Source organism: Capsella rubella, unplaced genomic scaffold (genome assembly GCF_000375325.1).
Source record: "Capsella rubella cultivar Monte Gargano unplaced genomic scaffold, Caprub1_0 scaffold_3, whole genome shotgun sequence".
NCBI lineage: Eukaryota > Viridiplantae > Streptophyta > Magnoliopsida > Brassicales > Brassicaceae > Capsella > Capsella rubella.
Window position 1 is genome coordinate 6,542,367 of NW_006238921.1, and position 19,423 is coordinate 6,561,789.

At 37.4% G+C, this 19,423-nt stretch overlaps 6 protein-coding genes across 7 annotated transcripts; 1 reads left to right on the top strand and 5 right to left on the bottom strand.

The window, feature by feature from the left end:
• Nucleotides 1-210: 210 nt before the first annotated feature.
• On the bottom strand, nucleotides 211-1,359 carry LOC17890566 (agamous-like MADS-box protein AGL103). The gene has a single exon (XM_006299728.2). The coding sequence runs from the start codon at nucleotides 1,357-1,359 to the stop codon at nucleotides 211-213; it is 1,149 nt and encodes a 382-aa protein (XP_006299790.2).
• Nucleotides 1,360-2,047: 688 nt separating this feature from the next.
• LOC17892822 (UDP-glucuronate:xylan alpha-glucuronosyltransferase 1) lies at nucleotides 2,048-4,955 on the bottom strand. The gene is made up of 5 exons (XM_006297087.2): nucleotides 4,843-4,955; nucleotides 4,490-4,726; nucleotides 3,790-4,409; nucleotides 2,927-3,699; nucleotides 2,048-2,484 (listed from the first exon to the last, which is right to left on the bottom strand). Exons 1-5 carry the CDS (start codon nucleotides 4,929-4,931, stop codon nucleotides 2,209-2,211), a joined length of 1,995 nt encoding a protein of 664 aa, XP_006297149.1. The 5' UTR covers nucleotides 4,932-4,955; the 3' UTR covers nucleotides 2,048-2,208.
• Nucleotides 4,956-6,731: 1,776 nt separating this feature from the next.
• On the bottom strand, nucleotides 6,732-9,155 carry LOC17893066 (ankyrin repeat-containing protein ITN1). Of its 2 annotated transcripts, XM_023786877.1 has the most exons (5): nucleotides 8,525-9,155; nucleotides 8,281-8,430; nucleotides 8,025-8,147; nucleotides 7,517-7,953; nucleotides 6,732-7,358 (listed from the first exon to the last, which is right to left on the bottom strand). In XM_023786877.1, exons 1-5 carry the CDS (start codon nucleotides 9,153-9,155, stop codon nucleotides 6,738-6,740), a joined length of 1,962 nt encoding a protein of 653 aa, XP_023642645.1. In that variant the 3' UTR covers nucleotides 6,732-6,737. The 2 variants fall into 2 exon arrangements, with proteins under 2 accessions (XP_023642645.1, XP_006297262.1); XM_006297200.2 differs by lacking the exon at nucleotides 8,025-8,147 and having other exon boundaries at nucleotides 8,320-8,430.
• An 820-nt stretch (nucleotides 9,156-9,975) lies between these two features.
• Nucleotides 9,976-12,316, top strand: LOC17891988 (uridylate kinase). Its single transcript, XM_023786553.1, has 7 exons — nucleotides 9,976-10,307; nucleotides 10,533-10,674; nucleotides 10,769-10,822; nucleotides 11,216-11,307; nucleotides 11,469-11,695; nucleotides 11,790-11,966; nucleotides 12,055-12,316. The coding sequence occupies exons 1-7, from the start codon at nucleotides 10,072-10,074 to the stop codon at nucleotides 12,165-12,167; spliced, it is 1,041 nt and encodes a 346-aa protein (XP_023642321.1). The 5' UTR covers nucleotides 9,976-10,071; the 3' UTR covers nucleotides 12,168-12,316.
• Nucleotides 12,291-13,348, bottom strand: LOC17891365 (protein MKS1). Its single transcript, XM_006299094.2, has one exon. It carries the CDS (start codon nucleotides 13,076-13,078, stop codon nucleotides 12,425-12,427), a length of 654 nt encoding a protein of 217 aa, XP_006299156.1. The 5' UTR covers nucleotides 13,079-13,348; the 3' UTR covers nucleotides 12,291-12,424.
• A 1,865-nt stretch (nucleotides 13,349-15,213) lies between these two features.
• Nucleotides 15,214-16,689, bottom strand: LOC17891923 (U-box domain-containing protein 29). The gene has a single exon (XM_006299752.2). The coding sequence runs from the start codon at nucleotides 16,582-16,584 to the stop codon at nucleotides 15,307-15,309; it is 1,278 nt and encodes a 425-aa protein (XP_006299814.1). The 5' UTR covers nucleotides 16,585-16,689; the 3' UTR covers nucleotides 15,214-15,306.
• Between the last annotated feature and the right edge of the window lie 2,734 nt (nucleotides 16,690-19,423).

Sequence of the window (19,423 nt, forward strand, 5' to 3'; positions counted from 1 at the left end):
AAGAGTTAGTATAGGATCATTCTCATGGAGACATTAATAAGTCACTAATGACATCTTCTTCAGTCATATTACACTTAGCTTTAAAAACCAGACATAATCCAAAAGACAGAGATTAATAATGTCTCAAACTGATAACTGCACTAACCAAAATATATATATGCTTCTTAGTTATATAAAAGATATTAACCCCCAAAAAAAACGAATATGAAGTTATAGGAGAGGTTGTGGGAGATCATAGAGAGGCCTAAAATTGTTTCCAGGTTGATCCCAATTGAATGCCCCTTGCTGCTGTTGTGTTTGAAACTGACCAAACTGATGCGAAAGGCCATTAGCGTTAACGCTGTTGTTGTTGTTGTAGTCGTGCATGCTCATGTTCAGCTCGTTAGTCACGATTCCTTGCGTCCCAAGTAGGCCTGAATAGTCTCCTGTATTGACGTTGTTGTGGTTGTACATGTTAGTGTCCTCTAACTCATCGATTCCAGCCCCAAGTAAGCTCGAGTAGCTTTCCACTTTGGAATTCTGGTCAATCTGTTTTGAGAAACCATCGAAGCTGTTGATGTTGTTGTATGCTAACATGTTCATGTTCATGTTCTGAAACCCGCTGATCCCAGTTCCTTGTACCCCAAGTGACCCCGAGTAATTTCCCACATCCAAATTCGGGTAAATCATCAGTTCAGGTGGAACCGGAGCCAGAGATTGCCCTTGGTTCAAAGCTGATGCAGAGACTGGGATTTGCGAGATATTACCGTTCCCATGGTTAAACAGAAACATGGAAACTTGGTTTGGTTGTTGTTGAAGATATTGATTCATCGTACTAGGCAGCATCGGTCCTTGATTAGCCATGCTCAAGTACTGGATCTTCCTTTGTCCCTGACCTTCAACAACAGCGCGAACCCTATGTTGGATCCTGGTTAGGTTACGTTCCAAGGACTGAATCAGCCCCGTGAGTTGCTCCACGGAGTAGTTATCAAACCTAGGGTCCCAAACCGGATACTTGACTTTGGGAACACGTCTCACTTTCTTCTTCTTCGTCTTCTTCTTTGAATCATCGTTATTGATCTTCTCGAGAAACTCGTGAAGATCAACGCTTCCTTTGCGTCGTTTCGTCTCGCTTAATGCAGCGTACCTTTGAGCGATGGCTTTGACCTTCTCCCTCTCTTTTGGCCATGTCTTAAGCTCTCCGTCCGCTCCGTAACAGATGACGCAAACTTCGATTCCACAGAGAACAGAAAGCTCGCCAGCTTTCTTAAAGACGGTCTCTTGTCTTTTCTTTAAGCTTGTAGCTTTCGAAGAAGAAGAAGAAGAAGAAGCATAGCTAGGTTTTTTGAAAAGGGTTTGTTGAATTTGGGGAATGCTCATCGTTGTTTTCTTCTTCGCCGATGAAGAATACGAAGGGGAACAGGATGAAAAAGAAACCATGGTTTTGTTATCTCTGTGTACTCTTTGTGAATTCAATGAAGAGGTTTTGAGGTGTTGAACCAATGTTTGCGGATATATAAAACTCTCTTAGTTCAAGAATTTCTATTTTTGGTGCTCTCTCTTGCGCTATCGGTAATTAATGACGAATCAACAATGATAGCTATAAAGATTTCATTTCCTTTTTTCGATATCCTTTTTTCACATTGAATCAAGTTTTATGGTAAACAATGGTGTAACTTTACTTATTACGAAAATTTTGTTTTCTGGTTAAATATTAAGGATATCACTAGTAAAGATTCTTTTTCAAATACGTATGTATATACGTAGACACACGCACATAATTTGTTTACACATATGTAAGCATGCGACACAATGATCCGACAGACTTTGGAATTTTAGAAAGTAGATGTTGCACTTATAATTAAGTACTTACAACGATTAATTTGTGTTATTCAGCTAATAAGTCTATAATCTAACATTTTTTTGTAAAAATCATTTGAATTTAAGTATCACATAACATTTTTGACCAAAGAAAACAGTATTTCCTAACATTATTGAATCTATGTATGTATTTAAAAACGGCATGTAAATAGACATATAAATAGACGACTTGTGTTCCATTTTAAGCTAAACTTCAAATTAAAAAAATATTTTATTCCAATTGAACAAACTATATATATAGGGAAAAAAATAGTTACACAATTGATATTTACCTAATCTCGCAGCAACATTTAAAACAAAAATAAAAATTCATGAAACCCATCAATATGTGTGTGTATAATAATTGCGTCACAAGTTATGGCCGGGAAGGGAGGACGATCTCCGGACGGCGGTAATGGCCGGAGGGGTGGGAACAAAGGACTCGTAGTCAGTCCAATTTGATTCACCCCAATGCCGCAACATACTTTTCCAATTACACAATTTATCGATGCAAATCTTGAATCTTGGATCTTTTACTCTTAGCTTCCAGTGACCGTCAACATACTTGGCAGCCTCGGCTTGTCTACGATCATATTCCAACTGTGCCTTTTGCTTGGATCTCAAATAACAGAATTGGTGAAGTTCCTACAAAATATCATTTTTAAAAAAAAATTACCAAAACCATCACAATTTTAGTATCAACTAAATCGTCTGTTCTTTTCAATATTGTGCCGACTATTTTTATTTATTTTTTTAAAAAGAAATCAACCTTAAAATGTTTTTCTTTTAGAATAATATAAAAAGAAAATAAAGATTAGGGCTTTAGGCTGAAAAACAAGCAAAGTGTGCAAACCATAGCTTGGTGCCTACGTACCTAACTTCCCAAATTTTAAGTTCGTCAAAATTTTCGTATATTTGGTGATAAATGGTTAATCTAAACTTGGACAGTAAGTTCTTTTAAATTTATTTATCTAGTTAACATGTTTTGGTTATGACTAACGCATAATAATATATTGATCATAGTTAATAACATTAGAGAAGTATGTGATTTTGAGTTCAATGAGGGGTTTAGGAGAAAGTGTAATACCTGTGGCATGGCGTCGTGGACCATCCACCATTTCCGGTGAGCGATATCAGTAGCAAACTCGACAAATATGTCGGAATTGAAGTTACAGTCGTAATCACGGTAACATAACCACGGCTTCATTCCAAGGTAATGAAGAACATAAAGAATAGGAGGCTCTGCTCCAAAAAGCTCTGTTTTCTTACGCTTCACATCATCTTCATCACCAACCCAAAAATGCTTCAAGAAATTCATATGTTTCGGAATCCGATGCCACCATGTGAATACCTCGTTTAAGTAACCTTGGTCTCCACCGTTGTAAGACTCTATCTCGTTTATATGCTCCATAAGAAGCTGAAACGTACAGTTGCATGGCTCGATCACCATAACTCCTGAATTAAACAGGGTTCCATTGTTGCCTGTAGCTGAGATCTCAGGCATCGAGAACAAGAAATCGATGTTTCTCAAGATTAATAGATCCGCGTCGATAAAGATGATTTTGTCGTAATCAGTCAGCTGCCATAGCCGGAACTTGCTGTAGTTCCACTCGTTGTAAGCATCTTTCTCTGCTTTAGGGTTTCTAATCCTCTGTATTGTCCGGATTTGCCATCCCGCGGCTTCTAATCCACTGCGGTGATAACCGCTGATGTTGTCATCGACGAGGATAACAAGGTCTCTCGTCGAGCCAGACTGCCTTATGCTCTGAGCTGCCGCGATAGCACCACAGACGTAAACGTGAGCAGAGTGAAGAATTGTCGCGTAAGCTTCTCTTTTAGGGTTTCCTAAGCTTGGTCTCTCTGTAAAAATCATTAACGTAAACAAAATTCTTGTTAACTTAGTGTTGATTTTCAAATCTAAACTAGTAATTTCGGGATTCATTTTTTTACCTTTGATGCCGAGAGGAAGAGAGAGCTCACAAGAACCAATAGGAAGCTGAAGCTTGTCTCTCAAGATATCAAGGTTAGGTTTATACAACCAAACATCTCCTCTCCGAGAAACGAGATCCTTACACCGAAAAAGATTTGGAATCGGGAAGCATCTAGAGACAAACAACACGTGTCCCCTGAAAAACCCTTTCGCCGAAGCTGCCACTGTTGCAGCCGCGAGCTGGAGATGTAATCTCCCGACGTCTCTCGACCAATTCCCTTCCTTTCGACAAGGAAGCTTCACGACGATCAGATCGAGTCTTCTTGTAGGCACTTTGATATTCGGGAGATTAGGACAAACAGGCACCTCTGTTTCTTGCTCCTCATCGATCCACTCTGGATAGAGTGCGTCCCAAGTCACGTTCTTTTCTGCATAGTCTAGATTCAATAAGACAAGGTTTTCTTCATCCTCATTTTTCTTTCTCTTGGATACTTCTCTCCATCTTTGGATCTCGTTCGAATCAAAATTCAAGACACCGATGGTACGGCCTTCTTGGACGCTCTCAAGGGTTTTGGTCACATCGTCCCAGTTTATGTCCAGATCCGAGACGTAACGTGGATCTTGTATTCTCCATATCCATCTAATTTCAAAATGTTAACATAAATATTGTAAGAATGTAAATGTTGGCGACGGAAAAAAAAAAGAACGAAAAAGATTTACCGAGAAGAAGAATGTGAAAGAGAATGATGATAAGCTTCAGGAGAATAGATGATGGTGAAGAGCGTAGCAGAGAGAAGTATAAACAAGAGAATCTTCACGATCTGAAACTTGCTGCAACAACAACAACTAGTGTTTTTGTCTTGTGCCGGGAAACTTATGATACTAAAAGGTTTCACCATATCAGATCTACCACCGCCTTTGCTATTTCTCCGGAATCTCCTCTTGCATATTGCTTCTCTGCTCGAAACACACACCAAATTAGACAATCTTGTTCATAAGTTTTTGTTCAATCCTCATATGTTTTTGGCAAACTCGTAATCATTAAGAAGAGGGGATATGTTATGTAGGCTTACATGGAAGCGGATAGACGACGTCGGGAGTCACCGCCTGTAGCGGCTGCGGCTGTGGCTGCGGCTGCAGCAGCAGCGGGAGAGTTTGCCATATAAAACTGATGGATCGAGACAGTAGAATTGGACAAGGAAGAGGATGCAGCAAATATAGGTGAGACATAACGTCTCTTTTAATCTTCTTTTGTTTCTATTTTTGTTTTCGTAAGGAAATAAGAAAAAAACATGTATTTTGCACACCCACCTTTTTAATAATGTTTTTATTTTTTGTTTTTCACTTTCTAAGTTATCGTTATTTTTATTTAGTTTTTGTTTATCACATTGACATGATTTATTTTATTTATTGTGGATAATATTGAAGCACTTTAGTTTAAACTCCATCCTCAGTTTGTAACTTTCTTGTGATGGACATAAGTCCACCAAACTTTGATCATTTCTTTGTAAAGACAACCATAATTTATTTCAAATATGATAATTTTTATTTTAAAAATGAAGATATAATTTTCTAATCACTCACTTGATTAAAAACAGAATAAAATTCATGAAAGGTTTAGTCATTAGATTCATATATCATGTACAGCTGGAGATAAATAATGATGTACGCATGCATCAATGAATACCTATGATTAGTTAACAATTAAGCATATAATAATTAACTCAGTAGTATTGAAATCATTTTTCTTCTTGGTTGTTTTTTGGGTATTTTGGAACATAGCCAAACATGTTAACTATGACTTATTTTAATAACAAAGCAACCGTTACTATATAACAAATTGAAAATTGATAATACTAAATAACAAAGAAAAGGATATATAACGTGTAAAACCTTAGTGGCAAAGTAAGGTGGAAGATAAGGTAACATAACAAGACAGGTAAGCACAGTACGTACGTTGATTCAAACTTGGCTTGCAGCTTGCAAGGTTTAGGGTTCCTTTCAAGAACTGCTTCCACACCAAACGTTTCAGTGTTTTAAATTTGTACTTATTTATTGATTATTCTGAACACATTAGTCTTGATTTTGTGGTTTAACTAACTCAGATTAGTATAGAGATAACCACCGCTTAATTAATTAGTGTAAGCTCATATATAATTTATATACTGAATACTTTTCTACATTTATATATAATATATTTGGTTAATGAATATGTGTTTGATATCTTAGATGAAAAGGAGTATTCAATGTTTGTAAGGAAATTGCTCGTTTGACAAAAGAAAATATAACTAGAGAGGAGCTTTGTTCGGATTAATAGATTATTAGTATATATGATAATTTAGTATTTCTTTGCCGGTCACTTAATATAGATTAGTATGGTTTAGATGAAGGATAAATAAAGCAATTGATAAAATTCGGAAAAAAAAGGATATGAGATTAAAAGAATTAATTAACTTCTAAGCTTCATTAAGACTTGGAAAAACAAAGACAGGTAAGGACATGTGTCAATCAGAGGACTGAAGGAGTAGCTGAATTGCACATAGGAGAAGGTGGGGACTCGAATGATCAAATTTGCTTTTGATAAGAGCCTTGCACCCATCGCTACGTATGCTTCAAGATATATACTATTGAATTATACAATTATCTAAAGTCTAAACATAAAATCCTCGATATACTAAACAAAAGTACTTTCTTGATCTGTGTTCGGACGACAGGCTGTATTAATCTTCACGCACATACACATGTACGAACGTTCGAATTTTCGAATGAACATGTTGTTAACAAATGGCATTGTATTGGAACCAAAGCGAAGCAAAGGTATTTTCGTATCTTGTACATCTTTTCTTTCCAAGGACCAACACTTTCACCAAACACTCTTTTCTTGTTGACTATTGCGATACAGATGTTTGAAATGATACAACTAAAAAGTTAATAATATGATCATCATCATTACTATCTCGAGCAAAGTTTAAACATTCGCCGAAGACTGACGAGGTTTTTCGAAAACTTTAGGGAAATAAGTCGAGCAGAAGATCTCAAGTAACACCGGGAACTGAAGAACAACGAACATCCCCAGCGGAATCACTGCGAGCAACATAAACTGAGCCAAAACCCAAGAAATTTTATCTCCAACCAGAGTCATGAGCGTTACGACAAAAGTCACCATCATCGTCGCCATCGAGAGAAACAAAGACAAAAGACCCACGATCAGTTTCGTCGGAAGTGATCGAAGAAAGTCCTCTTCACGGTAACGAGACTTGAGAATGCCGAGGAACATGAGGAGAGACATGCACGAGGTAAATAGAGAGATAGCATCGGAGATGATGAAAATCTTGAAAATGTTCTGGTGCATGTAGAGTGGCAAGCCATTGTCCGAGCGGTAACCTCCAGGGACAGTAAACGCCGATGAAAACATCATTGTAGTAATTAGAGCTGCCACGACTGTGCAAGAAGCCGCTGTGTCTTTCATCCATTTCTCTCCTTGCTCCACGAGTTCCTTGTGTTGGTCTGTAAACAGAGCCTTTGGAGTTTTCTTCTGCTTCAAGTTAACCATCTTTCGATGCTTTGGTTGCACTAAGCTCTCCACTTCCTGGATCCAAGAAAGCAATTAAAAATCCCTATGATTATGGTTTGAGAAAAAATATTTATAGATGTTTGAAAACAGGGTTTTAATCCTAGGTTCCTGCCGCACATTTATATTTATGCCTAGTTTCTTGTGTAGCAAGTAGTTATATATAACTGTATCACCTTAAACCATTGTAGTTCCCTTTGCATCTGAAGAGCTGCACCGGGGATAAGGTTAAGTCGCGAAGCCGGGGCTCGATAAGCCGCATGATGAAGCATATTGTTATGGAGTTTGTCCCAAGCTGTAGCCAGGATGTTCTTCTTAGCACCCATATTGTATATGAGGCTAAAGATCTTCTCTTGTCGCTGGCTTACCGCGTAGAAGAAGAGGTTAAGACCATAATTATCTTTGAGCCATACGATATCAGGATAATGCCTCATTACTTCGTCGATATACTCTACAATACCATTCTCTACCGCCTTAAACAGAGCTTGGTGTAGACCCGTGTTCTTTTGTTGCGCCGCGTCAAAGTTTGGTATCTCTCCGCATATACAGTCTAGTATCTTTTTGGCTCGAGCATGTCCTAACTTCAGTTTGTATACACGTCTTATGCGTGGAACTGTCAATTAAAAATCATATAAAACTGACCAAAATCATGGACAGGGCTCACAATTTGAGATGGATACTTACAAAGAATTTTGAGGTGTTTCCACAACTTGTCTTGAATCCGACTATGATCTTCTGCTTTCTTGTATTGATGTTCATGATGATTCAGAACTTTGTGAGAGTTATTAACTTTCTCTATGTGAATACCTGCAAGAACAAAACCATCACTATTAATGATCTATAATGTGTATTCCCAACAAAAATTACAGCCTAGTAACACCGAACTTCCTTCTATTAATTTGAAAGTCTAATACTAATAGTATAAGCTAAGTGAACTCACAATGATATATCCACTGTTGCCAAAACGTAAGACGGGTACCGCTAGGAAACGCACAAGGCGTTTGAGCAAGCGCGATGATCGCTGTATCGTTGTCGCTGTCTCGTGTATAAGCCAGCTTAGGATACCTTTGAATCAAATCCAAAGCAATACCTTCATATATGCGCCACATTAGCCCTTTTATGAACATATGGTGAAGTGCATATTATAGTTGCCAAAAAAAAGTGAACATTAATTAGGTACTTACCATATAATCCATCGACAATACAATTAGTCACAAGCATCGCTCCGTTCTTGCCCTTGTGATCATCTGAACCATCAGGATCGAGATCACTGAGAGGTGTGTGATTGTAAAGATACCGAACAAGATGCTTGTGTCCGTACAAAGAAGCCACCACGATTGGTATATGCTCTTTCGAGTTCCGGACACTAACCAAACCGGGACATTTGTTCACCAAACACTCTGCTATTCTCACAGTTCCACCGGTCGCAGCATAAGTAAGCGCAGTGTAACCATTATCATTCTTGATCTTCAACACTTGCTCTGGATCATGAATTCGTCTTACGATCTCTTCCACGATGTTGATGTGACCCGACAAAACAGCTTTGTGGATTGGTGTGTCTCCGTTAGAGGTTAAGCTTGCGGTCAAAACCCCTGGGTTTCGGTCCAAGAACTCTTTCGTGGCTTCTAAGTTTCCACTGTCTATGTTCTTGAAGAGGACAAGATAGGTCGAGTTCTCTTGTCCTACCTGGCCTTGTGATAGCTCGGCTGCTGCTTCATCGGTCTGCATACTATCTGACCGAAAACTTATGCGACCTGTTTCTTGTCGTATACTGTCCGCTCTGAAACCTCTGGGATAACCTTTTTCGGTATCCATCTGTCGGTTACTTCCCGCAAGAAACGTGGTGGTCTGTTTTTGTTTAAGTGTAATATCTTTCCTTAATAATATCTCTGTTAGCCTGTATAAGCAAACATAAATACTTTCCGTTATTCGAACAGAGACATGACACATGAGTAAAGTGTTGGAAGAGTGGTGACTTCTCTTTGAAGGAAGGTTTTAAAGGACAGAAGGAAGAGAGAATGATTCAAGGAATTATCGTTACACTGTAATACGATTAATCCTTGGCCATTCGTACCAAGAACGATTTCAGGATTTAGTTTCATCTCTTTTTTTTTTCCTTTCTATCTTTGTGTTTGTTACTGTAACTTTTCCAGGGAATATAAAAAAGAGTGTGAAGCTTTAGACTTTAGTGTTACACAATTTTACGTCGTTGCAAAGCAAAGAATTCACTCTGTTAATTGTCAGTAAACTTTTTAAAATACTTGAACTTGGTAAGAAAACTCATATAATTTTACAAGTCACTGGAATGTAAATAGGAGTGCTTTGTGATTCTTCACTTCTGTTGTATGATGTAAAATGTAAAATGTATTAAATACTATATATTTGGAGCTATTTATTAAATGTAGTGCCCCAAAATTGGTTTTCAATATTTATTTTGATTTGATTAAATATTACATTTTTTATAAGTATATATTATCATATAATAAAATCTAGATCCAGAATTTAATAAAACTTGTGCTGATTTTGTTGTGATAAGATAACATTAAATATAGTGACTTATTTGGGGGATTTTTAAATATATGTGACTGTGTATATATAACGGCAAATATTAATTAGTAATTACAATTGAACCAGACCTTATCTTCGCAAAACTCAAACTCCTCTTTTGCCGGCGACGCTTCTCTTACTGAATATTTCAGTAAGATTTAGATCTCAATTCTTCTCTCCGGCAATGGCGATTCCGTTGCCTCTCACCTCTTACTCTCCAATCTCAGCTTCTTCGTCTACTTCTTCTCTTTCCCGAACCTCTTTCGTCCCTCTCACACCTCGCCATCGTAGTTTCTTCTCCGAACAGAATTGTAGTAGACGTGTACTTCTCAGCTGCTCTTCTTCTTTGTCCTCAGACAACGGTTCAGCTCCAGAGTCCATGAACGGGAACGGAAACGGGAACGGAAACGGGAACGGGAGGTATTAAAATCTTCAATTTGCAATTTTTAACGCCCATCAGATGTTTGTGAAAATTCGTCAATGAAGACACTTTTGGGTTTAGGGTTTAAGACTTTATTCAAAATATACTGTAAATCTGATACTTTGTTGTTGTTTTGGTTGAAGTAAATCTAAACCCTTTCATGAAGTTTGGAACTTTTGGCTGATTTTGTTAAAACTCTGTTGCCATCTTCTGTAATTTTTCAGTAGCTTAAACGGCCAGTCATCTTTTCCACGAATGCCTTCCTTCGATGGAACATCTAAGCCACCGCTTAAATGGAGAAGGGTTTTACTCAAAGTCAGTGGAGAAGCTCTTGCTGGAGACGAGGAGCAGAATATTGATCCAAAGGTTTTTGTGATGCGAAAATACCTTTTTTGTTTTTTGCGTTTCTTTGTTCTCTGTTTCCTACTACAGAAGTCTCACCCAGTTTCCCATTAACTAGGTTACTATGGCGATTGCAAGGGAAGTTGCAGCAGTAACTCGACTTGGCATTGAGGTTTTTCTTGAAACACTTTCGTTGAAACATTCTTGTCCTAGTTGTCATTGTGTTTACTATGGCCATGGATTCAACACTTCTTAATGGTTAGGTATTCAGCTATTACTTCTTTCCTAGTTGATTGACAGAGATAAATGCAACAGTTAAAATACTCCAATTATTTGATAATTGCTTGTGTAGAAGTAACAAAATATATGCTGAAAATCAATTAGCTCTAGAAACGGGAGCTTAAGTTAAGGGGTGGAGATTCATGGGACTACACAACCTAAAATTAGAATTGTATTATGGTTTAAACATGCTATGCGTGCAACAGATGATGGGTCTGGGTCATTGAGAATTCTCATTGCAATGTTGTGTGTGCTTTGTCTTGATCTTCGTACGCTTTTACAATAGGTTGCTATTGTTGTTGGGGGTGGAAATATCTTTCGTGGATCCACCTGGGCTGGGTGCAGTGGCCTTGATCGTTCTTCTGCTGATTATATCGGGTAATCATATCCCACTCTCGACTCTGGTGCCACTCAACTTTTTTTTTCTTAATTTTTACGCCTTTTTATGTCCAATGACTGTGCCTTCTTACTCGGAGAAGATCTAGAATTTCCCCCTATTGGAGGTTTTTGGTCTCATTGGTTTATCTGAAATTTGATAGGATGCTGGCAACTGTGATGAATGCAATATTTCTTCAGGCGACAATGGAGAGTATCGGCATCCCAACCCGGGTTCAAACTGCTTTCCGCATGTCAGAAGTCGCAGAGCCTTACATAAGAAGACGAGCAATCAGACATCTAGAAAAAGGCAGGGTTGTAATATTTGCAGCTGGAACAGGCAATCCGTTCTTCACCACCGATACTGCAGCAGCTCTTCGATGTGCTGAAAGTAAGTAAGAGGTGGTTTCCGTTTTAAAGCTTTCTTCAATGATTCATTTTATCATTTGCATCATTTTAAAAATCCCTTCTTGCATTGGACATAGTTAATGCAGAAGTAGTGCTGAAAGCGACAAATGTTGATGGAGTGTTTGACGATGATCCTAAACGCAACCCAAACGCTCGCCTTCTCGACTCATTGACTTACCAAGAAGTAACCTCAAAGGATCTCTCAGTGATGGATATGACTGCTATCACTTTGTGCCAAGAAAATAATATCCCAGGTCCGTATTCCAAAACACTCCCTGAAACCTTGAACCACGTACACGATTATCAACAAGAATGCGTACTTGATCTGTGTTGATTTTGCAGTTGTGGTATTCAATCTATCGGAACCTGGAAACATCGCCAAAGCAATCAAAGGAGAGAGAGTCGGTACATTGATAGGAGGAACTTGGAACTCTGTTGTTACAACTACTACATGAAGCCTCTTCCCAAAACACAAACTTAATACTAGACTATCTTAGGTCAGGAGAATCTTATAACTCCTGTATATATACTATAGTTTGCAGACAAAGGTTTAGGAATCTGTCTGAAATTTTTGAAAGTTAAGTTTAATTTCTTTTTTTTTACATGAAGCTCATTTTTAAACCCTTTGGGTTACAACATTGGGATATGTCAACATACAATACAAGAAAAAAAAATTACAGATCAAAACACAAAAATCAGAATATTATGGTTTCTAAAGATCCCAAAAATGACTACTAAAGACATCAGCAAATGTTGGAGAAGCAATATTATAACCAGGACTAAACAGAAACGGGCTCATAAATCCCGCCGGCGAGAATAAGCCCGGCGGTATAGCCGGCGAGAACATCCCACCTTGATGAATAATCGGAGAGAAAATCCCGGCAGAAGCTGTTGGCAGCATCGCCGGAGACGGGGAGAGTATCCCCGGAGCATAACCACCAAATTCAGCAGCTTCATCCATGGCCGTCGGGATTTCATCATCTCTCGCAACCACCGGGTCTTTACCTCCTCTCGGGCTAGCATTCTCCGTGGAAGCTAGCCTCGCCGCCGGAGAAACGTTTCCACCACCGCCGGATTCGAGGAAAACTTCAGAGGAGATCCCGGTGAGACGCTGGACGACGTTCATGAATTCCGACGCGGTGGCGTGTACGACTTTGGGGGAGACGGCGTAGATAACAACGGGCTCTCTAGGAACATAAGGAGGAGGGTGGTCACGGTTCTGCGGCGGCGCAGGGTGTTTAGGAGGTTTCTTGATGATTTTGCGAGAGTCTTTGTGGACGCTGAGAGGTGAAGGACGAGGACCACAGATCTGAAGCTGCCGTTTCTGGTTCTGTTGATCGCCGCCTAAATACTCCGACGGATCCATTAAAGATAAAAATTGGGAATTTTCTTCTTCTTCTTCCAAGGAAGAATTGATCTTTTTTTGTTTGTTTTGGTTTTGTTCTTCTCTGTTTGGTTTTGGGAATTGAATGTTTTTGTTTGGCGACTGATAGAGAGTAAATTGACCAAAACAACACAAAAATTGAAAGAACAAAAAAAGAGTTTCTCTCTCTCTCTCAGACTCAGAGAAGGATTAGTTTGACTTTCAAAAATGTTGACTTTCTGTGCGTCCAACCAAACCTTTACAGCACATGCTCGATGAGGAAACTCACCATTCTTGGAAAATTAGTAGGAAAGATCTTAGGAATCAACATTTTCAGCTCCTGCTGCTACACACACTACTATTATACTATTATTATGTACACTAATAATTTAAGTATAATCTTTTCAATCATTACCTCTCTCTCTCTCTCTCAGTCTCTGCCCATACAATTAACTTCTTTGAATGTTTCTAGAAGTTTACAAGATTTTTGGTAACAATCTATTTTTTAGTACCTAAGCTATTGTCATTACTCATTACTGCCATGCATGTTACAAGTAACAAACCTACTACGAGTTTAAGTAGAAGATAATTTCAAACCTAGTAATGTTATTTTAATTTTGGATAATAAACTTAAAACAAACCTAGTATACTCAAAATATGTCTAATCTTTTTAGAAAATGTAACACAAAATAATTTATATTTACACAAATCTATGGGATTTTTTTTCTTCTTTTTTTCTTTTTTTTTTTCTCAAACTTATTAGCTTGGGGTTTGGTTTTTTTTGGGATGTTTGATGTTAGATTGGTCTCTCTATAATTCTTACATTCATCTATGAAGCTTGGGATTATTGGTTTTAACATACTCATACTACCGTGATGATTCACTTTGGTATACAAATACGACATTCTGTTATGAATTAACATAATTAACTAAAGAGATTTAGGGTCATCTTGAATTTATCTGAACGAACGCGCTAAAGACTTTTTCGAAACATTTTAATACTGCTGTACGTTTAGAAAAATATTGTTACGGCTGAAATAGGAGGATTAATTGGTTAAAGAGTCCCGCCAAAAAGAAATAAACATGGGCTACGGCCCAATAGAATAGGTGGATATACAGACTATAAACTCAAAGCTAGGGCCCATATTACCAACATACAGTAATAGGTAGTTAAATTCGTTATAGGCTCAAAAAAAAAAAAAAATACAATTTCGTTATAGAAAACAGGTTAAAAAAACCTTATAAATGTTAATATCTTCTAACAAATACGATGATGCGATGTAAACAAGTGATAAAACACCTATGTTTTTTATTTGTCATTTGGTAGAAAATATAAACAAATAGAGCATTGATGCATACAACCTGAAAACTTACGTGTAAATAGATTCTTACTATTCAAAAGGATAAAAACTATGGTGCTCTTTTAACAAAATACAGAAGTAGTATTTGCTTTATCCTTCTAACAATATAAAAGGAGAGAATAAGTTTCAATTTAAATTATGTTGAAGCAAGTACCATTCAAATCAAAATTCGAACAAAGGATAGAATAATAACACTCAAAAGCAGGTGGGTGTGAGAGAGGCATGACCGTGAAATGTTGCAACCTCCTCTAACAAGAAAATAAAATAGAGACCATATTTTGTTTGTCACTTCAATCTAAAGGAACCTTATTCCCTCCTTTATTTTGGTTTTAGTAACCACAAAATTATATAACCATCCATTTATTTAAACTCATATTAATACGTTCAACTTGTAGTCAGATTCAGTGAACCATACATATCTCTATCTGATTAATCTTTTAAGTACATGAAGCTGTCATTTGTACCAATAGTGTGTCTATCTAAATATATAGAGTTTTTAATTTTAGCCTCTGCTAACAAATCAAGCTAATCTTCTTAATAAGTCACTTTGATCCCTTCTCTACCATCTCAATGTAGTCACAGATTTTCAAATACTATTCAATCAACATTAGACTCCAGAAACAGAGCATATATAAAACTTTCGCAAATCATAATAATCTCATCAGACGAATAACAAAATGCAAACATATACAACACGTCGAGTCTTTAAATTGCTGCTGTGTGACCAGTTAAAATCGCTTGTTTCAACACAATTACGAGAACCATTCCATAATACTATAATGGTAACAAAACTTGTCTAATGAATTTACAAATATCTCTACTACGTTTCAAAATAGTTTATGATAGTAACACAATTTTACTTTAAAATTTTCAAAAAGGCATGATATGAGTAGTCTTGGTCTCATAAGCAGACAAAGCAGATGATGAATGAATCTTCAACACTTTAATCAGATCTTTCGCCATCTGTCTCACCATCCCTGAGCAGTTGCTCTGTATCACCACCAACAGCTTCGTCACTCCGTTACTCCTCTCCACCGCTTCCTCCGCCTTCTTGTCTTCCCTGAACACGTAGCACAGACACCACAGTATCGTCACCGCGTGCTCCGTCGCCGTGGTCGACACTTTCAGCAGCTTGTTCACTACTCCTTCGACGCATCTGCCGTTGTCGTCGCCGCAGATCTCCGCTCTCCCTTCTCGCTTCGACGACAGAGTCTCCAACAGCTTCAGAGACTTCTCCGTCACCGAGACGCTCGTCGATAACGTCTCCGTAGTGGTCATGAGAATGTCTTTGATTTTGGTGATTGTTCTCGCGGCGATTAGTTTCGACCTAACTCGTTTCGATTTCGAGATTGTGATTAGAAAAGATAAACACGCTTCGATCAAACTCGGATCTGACTCGGTGACACTGATGGATTTGATCATCTCTGTTAAAACGCCGTCACGTTCCGCGACTAAGAGCTTCGATTTAGCGTCGTATGAGATCCGATCCAAGACCCTAACGGATTCGATCTTCGATTGTAGATTCCCTCGTCGGATCGCTAAGAGAATCGTCGGTAAACAATCTCCGCCGTCGTCGTCGTTATTCGCCAGCATCAGATTCGATAACATTTCGCGATCTGGTTTGATCGTATCCAAAATCTTAATCGCCATAAGAGCTAGCTCCATCTTCTTAGAGCGTATGATATCAACGAGCATTGGTATAAAATCCATCTTCCTCGCCGCGAGAAACTCTCTGTTCGAATCCGAATCCTTCACGAACCGAACGATCTTCGTCAAAATCTCCTCAATATCGTCTTTCTCGAAACTCATCAATCTCTTCAACGACTGGTTGATTTCTTCCTTGGTCGGAACTAATTCAACAGACGGAGAGCCATCACCACCGCGGGGGTAACGGGAGCCGAGAGAGTGGGACCAGATATGGATAAGACGTTGAAGAGTGAGGTTGGGAACGAAGTCATGAGTATTGAGGAGTTGCATAGTAGCGGGACAAGTGTTGTTGCCTCCGTCGAGCCATCTCTGGATACTGGCTCGATCGTAGGTGACGCCGGTGCAGAGGCTGACCGGAGATGTCATGACGTCTAGAGATATAGGACATTTGAAGAAGCTGGGGACTGTAATGTACGTCTCTGTTTCATCATCTCTCCCCATTGAATACTCAAAAGAAAAGAATCAGAGAAAATCTGGGGGAAGGGGAGAAAATGCGGGAAAAGGAGAAGAAGAAGAAGAAGAAGAAGAAGGAGAAGAGATGCTAATTGCTAAGTGAAAGGTGAAGAAGAAACAAAAGTGAGTGGGTTTAAAGACAGAGAGACAGAGAGAGAGAGAGAGAGAGTCAAACGCACGCTTGCGTCACACCCTTTATGAACCTAATTAAAAAAAAAATCAATAAATATTCCTAAAACATCATAAATACACGATAGTATTGAATTGAATAATCCTAATGACAAGTCAGAAAATTGAAAGATTCAACTAATAATATGAAGTTTCTGGTCATTGGTCAAATAAATCAAAGAACGTTTCTCTCTACGAGTGTGGATCGGGTCAAGTCGTAACCGTTTCGATGTGTTGTTGTTGATGGATGGGAAGACTAAAGACTTTGACCCAGACCAAAGGCAGTGTGACCTGTACGTGACTACGTGGTATGATGAATGAGTTAGCTAGGGAGGGTAGAAGCTGGTGGGATCCCATATCTCTCTGCTGCACGAGTGGGGCTATTTTGGTCTCCACATGGGCCTTTGGCTTTTTTGGTCCATCTTTATATGTTATAATAATAATTTGTGTTACTGCGACTCAGCAAATAAGTTAAATGTGGGTAAACAGATTATACAAGGTGATGATAAAAATAAAGATTTGGTTGTGTTGTTTTAGTGGCTTCCACTACGGAGAAAGAGAGCTTTGAGATATAATAATTTGTTGTTTATATTATTCAAGCCTAAGCGAATGTGTTATATTATTGATTCGGGGAAGAAAAGCAAAAAAGCGTTTCTGGTTTTCTGGGATTGTTCTTCTTCTGGTCAGCAGTCTACTGTATACATATGTTTTGTTTGTTAGATCACATCTCTTTTTTTAACCTTTTTGTCTGTGATGAGCAATAACGTATACTATAATTTATAGATACTAACATTGTTTAGTTTAGTTGTCTGAAAAGTATGGTCGGACTCCGACTGCCTAATTGCGTCTATTCATGAAGCTAATTACAATATTTAGGGGTTTAGCATGAATTATTATTATTCAAATTCAATGGATCTGAGTTTGGTCCTATCTAGTTTTGTTTATTAATCATTGCTTTAGTTGTTCACGGTTGTGCCATATTTGTATATTATTACATATAAATACATTACTTTATGTCGATATAACAAGGGTGGGGTTGCTTTGCAGTTAATACATACGTTTAAATGATTTTATTTTGTGTTAGTTTTATTTTGTTTTTGTCTCTCCATTGATTCATAATTACTGTATTTGTTTGCATGCATAATTATTTGAATAGTTTCTTTCTTTGAATTTAAGAAAACAGCTATAGTTGATTTTTTGTTTTGATCCGTATGTTATATAAAAGCATGGGTGGCCGAAAGCTGTTGGCCTAAATAGTAAAACCAAACTTAGGTGTTGAAAAATTATATCATTTTATCAGAGGTAGTATAGGAGTATGATGAAATGCTTGCTGACTCGTGAATCATTTTATATTTTGAATAGTTTTGTCACAACAATCAAGTTTCTTATAATTAGTTTTTTTTTAAAGTTCAGTTAGGTTTAGGAAAGGGTAAAGATTATAAACAATAGCGATCATCAAGCATCAAAGTGACATGAATGGTAATTAAGTAGCATTTTAGACAACAAAAAAACTATAAATTTTCTCGAATAGTTTTGATTTTTATTTATAATCATTCTAGTGGGAGATGCGAATGAATTGAGTATATATGTATGTAAATTAAATCGTGAGCATATAATTTATAATAAGGGTAAATTGCACCGAAAGGAAAAGAAAAAAAAGTTTGTATAATGATGCACGTTCGCATCATATTGTCTAGAATTAGCAATTATGCGAAATCGGAAAAACAAATCAAGCCCAATTCACCTTTTGATAAAATTACCTTCACGCATCCATCCATTATTGTTCTTGGTGGGCAATAATTTCAACTTGTCCTCATATGTAAGGTTAGTTTTGGCAACTTTTTTTTTGTTTTCTTTCACAAGATTTTTAGGTTCTATTTTTGTTCTAGTACATATCGTCATCTGATAAAATCAGTTTCATACAAACGTAAAAAACTTTTACACTTGTATCATGAGTAAATACTCATGATAACTGGTATATAGATATGGCAAAGATAATTTCTGAATGAGAGGCATATTCACAATTTTGGTGCAAGTAGTTTAAAATAAATAAATATGAAGATGAAGATAGAGAGATATGAAGGAGAATCGAGTTCCAGAAGTGTGGGGTTTGTTGTTGTATTATTCAGAGGTTTCCATTGGCAGAGGCAACTCGTTTGCATCACATGAAACTAAAGAAAAAAAAAACATATCCAATGTTGTGTTCCCCGTTCGAAGTCAACATCATTCAATTCATTCTTAGTGACTCATTTATGAAGAGTTTTCTAGAATATTTGTTAGGGATTTTTCAGATTTGACCAGGCACCAGCTTTTCTTCTTCGATATAGATTTGGTAACAGTTGATAACTTAGTTTTTTATGTGGGTGTGGTTTTTGTTTTTGGTGAGAGATGTATGTGGGTGTGTTTGTGTACATAAGTTTGTTAATTCTGTGAGAGATTAATATATGTTTAAGAAAAAAATTAATTTCCACAAGTCTAATTCAAGAAATGATTTAGATTTCATAAATATATACATAATTAAGAACAATGTTTGTTTTTGGGTATTTGTATGAAGGTACGTATAACATTAAATATATAAAGAGATTAAGACATTGATGATTTTATTAACTGAACAAACGTACGTAGTTTACGAACATCCATATAATTACATCTACAAAGT

Excerpts from the sequence above, each read along its gene's own strand:
- LOC17893066 (XM_023786877.1), bottom strand. The coding sequence starts at position 9,155 with ATGGATACCGAAAAAGGTTATCCCAGAGGTTTCAGAGCGGACAGTATA. Across the intron at positions 8,431-8,524 it reads TATTGTCGATGGATTATATG|GTATTGCTTTGGATTTGATT; the intron begins GTAAGTACCTAA and ends GCATATATGAAG. Across the intron at positions 8,148-8,280 it reads GCAACAGTGGATATATCATT|GTATTCACATAGAGAAAGTT; the intron begins GTGAGTTCACTT and ends TTGTTCTTGCAG.
- LOC17890566 (XM_006299728.2), bottom strand. The coding sequence starts at position 1,359 with ATGAGCATTCCCCAAATTCAACAAACCCTTTTCAAAAAACCTAGCTAT.
- LOC17891923 (XM_006299752.2), bottom strand. The coding sequence starts at position 16,584 with ATGGGGAGAGATGATGAAACAGAGACGTACATTACAGTCCCCAGCTTC.
- LOC17892822 (XM_006297087.2), bottom strand. The coding sequence starts at position 4,931 with ATGGCAAACTCTCCCGCTGCTGCTGCAGCCGCAGCCACAGCCGCAGCC. Across the intron at positions 3,700-3,789 it reads TCTTCCTCTCGGCATCAAAG|AGAGACCAAGCTTAGGAAAC; the intron begins GTAAAAAAATGA and ends TGATTTTTACAG. Across the intron at positions 2,485-2,926 it reads TCCACGACGCCATGCCACAG|GAACTTCACCAATTCTGTTA; the intron begins GTATTACACTTT and ends GATATTTTGTAG.
- LOC17891988 (XM_023786553.1), top strand. The coding sequence starts at position 10,072 with ATGGCGATTCCGTTGCCTCTCACCTCTTACTCTCCAATCTCAGCTTCT. Across the intron at positions 10,823-11,215 it reads TAACTCGACTTGGCATTGAG|GTTGCTATTGTTGTTGGGGG; the intron begins GTTTTTCTTGAA and ends CTTTTACAATAG. Across the intron at positions 11,967-12,054 it reads CCAAGAAAATAATATCCCAG|TTGTGGTATTCAATCTATCG; the intron begins GTCCGTATTCCA and ends TTGATTTTGCAG.
- LOC17891365 (XM_006299094.2), bottom strand. The coding sequence starts at position 13,078 with ATGGATCCGTCGGAGTATTTAGGCGGCGATCAACAGAACCAGAAACGG.